The sequence below is a fragment of the Haliaeetus leucocephalus genome, unplaced genomic scaffold (genome assembly GCF_000737465.1).
Source record: "Haliaeetus leucocephalus isolate CR32 unplaced genomic scaffold, Haliaeetus_leucocephalus-4.0 Scaffold932, whole genome shotgun sequence".
NCBI lineage: Eukaryota > Metazoa > Chordata > Aves > Accipitriformes > Accipitridae > Haliaeetus > Haliaeetus leucocephalus.
Genome location: NW_010973368.1, coordinates 17,155,217 through 17,161,239, shown reverse-complemented (window position 1 = coordinate 17,161,239; position 6,023 = coordinate 17,155,217). Strand labels below are relative to the sequence as shown.

The 6,023-nt window shown below is 40.7% G+C and overlaps 1 protein-coding gene across 1 annotated transcript; it reads left to right on the top strand.

Moving 5' to 3' along the window:
- The first annotated feature begins 1,148 nt into the window (after positions 1-1,148).
- LOC104841923 lies at positions 1,149-5,818 on the top strand. The gene is made up of 2 exons (XM_010583954.1): positions 1,149-3,884; positions 4,518-5,818. The coding sequence occupies exons 1-2, from the start codon at positions 3,777-3,779 to the stop codon at positions 5,025-5,027; spliced, it is 618 nt and encodes a 205-aa protein (XP_010582256.1). The 5' UTR covers positions 1,149-3,776; the 3' UTR covers positions 5,028-5,818.
- Positions 5,819-6,023: the final 205 nt, after the last annotated feature.

The window sequence follows — 6,023 nt, the reverse complement described above, 5'->3', positions numbered from 1 at the left end:
GTTGTGTCACTGACTTGTCTGTTAACGCTGGGAACAAAACCTGCTGTTCTTGGCATTCAGCTTCTGCTTTGGATCTTGAGTGCTAGATGCTGTCTTAAGTCTAATTAATACTGCATGCTCTGCAATGCCACTACAAACTAGTACCACATAAAAGCAGAAAAGTCAGTTCTCAAAGATCTCAAGACAACTTTAATTTCTGAAAAAGTGATTATTTGCCGCAAGTTAAACCTAACTTGTGTTGATAATCCAGGAATTTTTTTAAAAACTTTGCCAACGGAGCTAGGCTCCTAAAGCTGCAAGCCCAATTAATCATGCCATACTGAGGTGATGAGTTTTCCATGTGAAGTGAGGTAGTCAGCACTACATCATACATACAGACTTATAAGAAATGACTATGTTGCGCTGCATTCTGTATTCCTTGACCTTCCTGTTTGAAGGAGAGTAGTAAAAGGAAATGGGAGTTGTTAATAGCCAGATCCAGTGACTTCCCTTGCCTGCCAAGCACTTAATGCAGGTCAGATACCCTTCACTGACTTCAGACTGATAAGGTTTGGTACTTGTAAGAAGCTGGAGTTTAATGAACTCCTCAGGGGGAGGGGGAGGGACAAGTTCTGACCATCTTGCCCCTGTTCTCTGACTAGTCTTTAGTTTCCTAGATTTGCATCTGTTCTTCACTGCTTCATAACCAATATTTGGGAAGCAGAGCTCAATGTAAAAAAATTTACATATGATGGTGTGTTTCGGCTTGCTTGTAATCCAGTGAAAGGACAATTGGTTTTGGTTGTAGCGGTAACTTTAAGGTACTGAATCAACTTCAGGCAAGCTAATGCAAAGTAGTTAGTTGCACAAGTTCTGGGTTCCTAAGGATACTATGACTTTATGTCAAAGCAGTACTCTCCTGGGGGTGGGTCAAGTCCCAATTTATGCTTCACTTGTAGGATAGAGTGGTGGATATGTGAAGGCAGTGCTGTGCTCTGATGAGGTAAGTGGCCTTACAGCAATCACTTCAAACTGACCTTTTGTCTGTCAGTTTGAGACTGATGTGCTCACATTCTTGCAAATCATTCTGAATTCTTTCCAAAATGAAACTAAGTAAGGGATTGGATATGAAAATAAACCTGCTTCAGTACCACTTACACAATTGCTGAAGGGCTAATGTGCTTCTACACCCCCAACTGCTGCGCTGACATACCTTGTATGCTTCAGACCACGCTTGCATTAGACCAAGTTACTCCAAGAGGGAGATACAGTAGTAACTCGGTGGAAATGGATGCTGCTTGCCTTTGACAGTTAAGAATCAAAGTTTAGGAAAGGAAACATGCCTTTCAAAAACACTTTCCTCCAACAGGTCCCAGTGCTTTACATCCCCTGTTGTGTCCAAAGTTTGTCACAAAGCTTGTTGCAGCTCATGGTGACTAGAGTTCATGTGTCACCTACAAAATAGTTTGAAGTCACAGGTCACTACATGTGGGGTGTTTGTCCTCCCCACCTGTCACTCTGTTATGACATGTCCAAAATTGCTTCAAATTATGGGTATTTCCAAAAGACTGGAGGTCGGTGTTACCATGTTAGTGAAAGTTAGAAGCAAGGTGAAGGTGTAAGCAATGTCAAAAAAAGTAATTCTCTCGGGCAGTGAGGCAAGAGATCAGTTTCCCCCACCAGCCTGGGGGTGAGGTGAGATCTAATTAAATTTCAGTGTCACTGTTCCTAGTCAATAGGTTTTCGTTCTGCTGTAAGCCACCTGACTAGGATGAGGTGTCTCGTGTTCCATGACCACCTTGTGCCATAGCAGTGAATATGCTGTTGCTATAGTAATGAGTATGACATCAAAATGTGGTCTTCCAGCTTGTAAGAGGGGTTGCACAGTTAGCAGTGTGTACATCAGTACTGACTTGCAGTTTGGTGCATGGATGGTAGAAGTAATGATCAGAAGGTAAACACCTCCACCTTGGTGATGCTTAAATGTTGAAAGCTATGAGGATGACATTTCAGTCTGCTTTGGGTAATTTCTTATAAGGTCTCACTGGCAAAAAATTGAGTAGCATTGTACCAAAACTAAGGACTTAAAATCACGTGGATTTTAAGGTACATGTGTCTTGTGACTAAAATCTGTTTTACAAGATCTCTTGCAATGTGTAAAAAAATTGTGAAAATATCTTCCAGTTAGTATGTTGAGATCTAGACTTTATAGTGACAAAAAATGCTAGAGGCAGACTTTTCCAGTTTGTCACTGAACTGAAGGCTCAAGTCTTACACTCAAGTCTTTACCTCCCTTGAAAACTAATTCATCTGTTCGTTAGAGAAAAATTCAGGTGAAACTTGTGGGTTATCTCCAGTATTTCTTGCTGTGAGAATGTATTGGTGTTTTGAGTCGTTTCCTGCCACTACGCTGAGGAGTCATGCACAAAGGACACAGCGGCAGTGGGTTTTGCTTTGGCACAGTGCGGAGCTCCCCTCATTGGCCACCTTTTTACTGAAATACATTTTAGGAAATAAGGATGCTGTTATCAAAAGTTCTCTTGCTAAGCTGCCTGTAGTAGCAGTTCACGGTCTTTGTTTTCTCGCATTTTGTACTGTTTTTAACAGTAAATAAAAGTGTCACAGAGCACCACAGTGGAGTTTAGGAATGGCTGGGTGCCCTAATAATAACTTCACTTTTTTTCAGGGCTCTTTGACCCTATGGTGAGGCTCACGGTACAGTACTGGCTGGGGCTTACAAGTTCATTTCTTCTAAGCAGAAATGCATGACAAAGTTCACTGAAGAGTTGGGTACTGATATTAAAACATGTTCTGCCGTATTGGAGCTGCAGAGCAGTGGAGCAAACAGCTCTTAATAAGTGGTTACAATAAAACTTGGCACAGCTTCGTGTTATGCTTCTAACATCCTGGTTGAGAGCTTACACTGCTGACGATTGGAGGTTTCATTGAAGTTCATGAGAACATTTTCCTATCGACAGTAGTCTTTTTGGAATCATGCCAGCGTTAAGGCATTGGGATACCAAATTCAGAAGTACTTGATTCTGCTGCTCTCTCTGGAAGGAAACTACTCTGTACGTGGAGAGCACATTTACTATGTATATGGATTTTTGAACCTTAGGAGATGAAGTGCTGGTGCCCCTGTTGCTCTAGTGAAAGTTGTGTTGTACAGTCTTAATTTTGGATGGCAGCAGAGAAGAAAAATGGCTTTCATTGTTGTAGAAATTGTAACAATTGGAACTTGGTAGATTTCCAAATGTAACAAGGAAAGGAGCAGAAAAAATACATGGGTGGTGATGAATGAGGGGAAACTGGATTCATTTTTTAAATAAAAAATCCATCTAAAATGTGCTATTGATAGCCCACATACATAAACAGTTACTATAGCATTCGTGGCTAATGATGTGTCTTGCCGAAGAAGAGTTTTTTCCAGTATTTTGCATTCATTTACAGCTAACTATGAAATGTTCTTTTTTTTTCACATTCCTAATTTGTATTTGGAGGTCTTGACAGTAGAAACTTTGGCAAATGGATCATTTCAGATGGTCTTCTGCCTGACCTGTCTATTTGCTTAATAGTGAGAGCACCCTAAACAAAGAGTGATGTGAATTGCTCTTGTTTAAATGTTCTTTATCTTCAACAAAGAAAACCTTACCTAGAAAAATTCTGAAAAAGTCATATTGGACAATGAAAAGTGATTATGGACAAAGATTTGGTTTTGTGCTAGCAAATTGTATAAAACATTGTATTTTTTTAAGTTAAGGCTAAAAATAAAGAACTCGTGAATAAAACTCCAAAGTATGGCTGGTCCGAGGAGGAGCAGATGTAATTGTATCAGAGGAGCATTCAGTATCCGTAGCAGCAGCAGTGTGAAGAGGAGACGGAGATGCGCGTTCTTTTGTACCAAGGTGCTGTTTCGATGGGGTGACGAGGAAGAGGAGGGTGTGGGGCAGAGGGTGTTTGGGTTTACCACTGCACAGGGTTCTCCTGATTTGAACCATGAGCCAAGCATTTCATTATTAGTGTGGTAAAATACACAAGTATGGTTTCCAAGTATATTTCACTATGTCATTTTTTTCTTACCTGTTTATGGCTAGTTGTAAATTATGATGGTGAGATGCCTTTCTCTATTAGAAAAAACACAGTCCATAACAGTTTTTAAAGCAAAAAAACCCCCTCATTTTTTCCCGAGGAGAGGCCTTTTGAAGTGCTGTTCCACTAGTTTTTCCTGAAGCAGTATTTTAAAAGCTGTTAACAGGCTTTTGTTGCAAAGTAGAAGTTACATAAAAAGATGCGTGGAGAGATTTATGGAATGATAACGGTGATAGTCTCTCCTGCAAAGTGCCGCTGAGGGTTGTGCTCTACTTGCTAAAATGCTCTCCAGCATTCTTACTTTGCTCTTCTGGCCCCTGTGCCAGAGAGTTTTGTGCACTGGAAGTCTGGGGGAAACCTCCCACCCAGGTGTCTCAGTGATTCCTTTGGTGGGAGATGGAGCTGGCAGCACAGAACTTGCCTCGCTTATTCGGAGTAATTTTATTTAGTTTTTAGATACTTACTGTGGTTGGTCAGAAGATGGATCGCTTCATGCAGACTGCAGTATGAATTTCACTAGTGGTAAACATCAGAAAGGGATTAAACCTCTACTGATGCACATGCCGGAGGCAGTAGATTTGGGAGATGTTTCCCATTTAGAAGATCCACAACTTATTCTTACACCTGGAATCTCAGTCCTGCCAGTTACAGAGTCCCACAGTGATACTTACATGGAACTGGAAGATGATTTTCAAACACCAGTGGAAATAATTGGTAAGGAGACAGCTGCTTTTCCATCAAAATCAGTGGAACTGTATGAACTGCCTCAGAAATCTGGAACTACTGCAGAGTCCGAATGGCTCCGGGTACCTGAATGCCCTTCACCCATGGAGATCGAGCCTTCAAGATCTGTGGGATTTCTGGAGAACTCTATCACAGCTGTTCTGCTACCAGAGTGGGACAGTGACATGTGTATTGAACAAAGAGCAAATGTTTCCGATTCTAGAATGCACTGGTGAAAAATTAAGGAAAAAGACCTTCATGTGCCCTAAAGTAAGGATGGCAATAATAATAATAATATTCACAATACTTGGTCCTGTCATTAATATACTGTGAAATTTCTGAAGTTATGCTAAGGTTCCTTTATGCAGTGGTTGAAGTTGTGTAGTAGAATTAAAGCTGTTACAGATAGGGCTGGGTCCTGCTTACTTCATGAAAGCCCGTGGTAGATCCGTGCTGAATCTAAGCAATTATAATTAAGGGACCTGAAAAGTTTAGATGATTAAGAAGGACAAAGTCCTTCTCACTGTCCCAATTATTGCTGTCTGTCTTAGGATCTTAAAAGAAGCGCTGGTTGATGGGGTTGGAAAGGCAAGGCTTCTGAGAAGAGCCACCCCCTCCTTCAGACTTCCTGTTTTCTTTCTGGGGAAACAGGAGCTCAGGTTCAGCTAGATATGGAAATACTGCCTTTTTTTTTTTCTTTTTTTTAATTAAGTGTAACAGAGTGGATGATGTGTTGTTTTATGGCTGGGATATTCTTGTTGCCTTCTCTTGCAGGATGTTACTGAGGCACATCCTTATAGTGTGCTGACTATTGCTCATTTTCTTCAGGTTCTTCAGTGGATGAGCTACACAGTTTGCCATGCTAATCCCTTCTGGAGTTAATAATTTAAATGCATTTGCTATGTTTTATCAGTTTGGAACAATATGCTTGATCTTAGTCATTTTCTAAAAGTGTAGGTACTAGTTTTGGTCAGAGCTTATGTAGATTGAGGCAGATCTGAAAATGAAACATTAAGAAATTAGGAAATATACCTCTTGGTCCTGTGGTACTCTGTCCATGTGGTCATAAAAGGTACCTGGCATTTCATAGTGCCCTGAGAGGAGGAGAGGGATTTTTTTTATTTTTCTACTGTAAAAGTTGTGCAAGTATGTATGTATACACCACCTTCATTCCCCAGAGCTCCCAGCTGACATATGAACTGTTATTTCCAGCACTCTCTTACTGTAAGAGG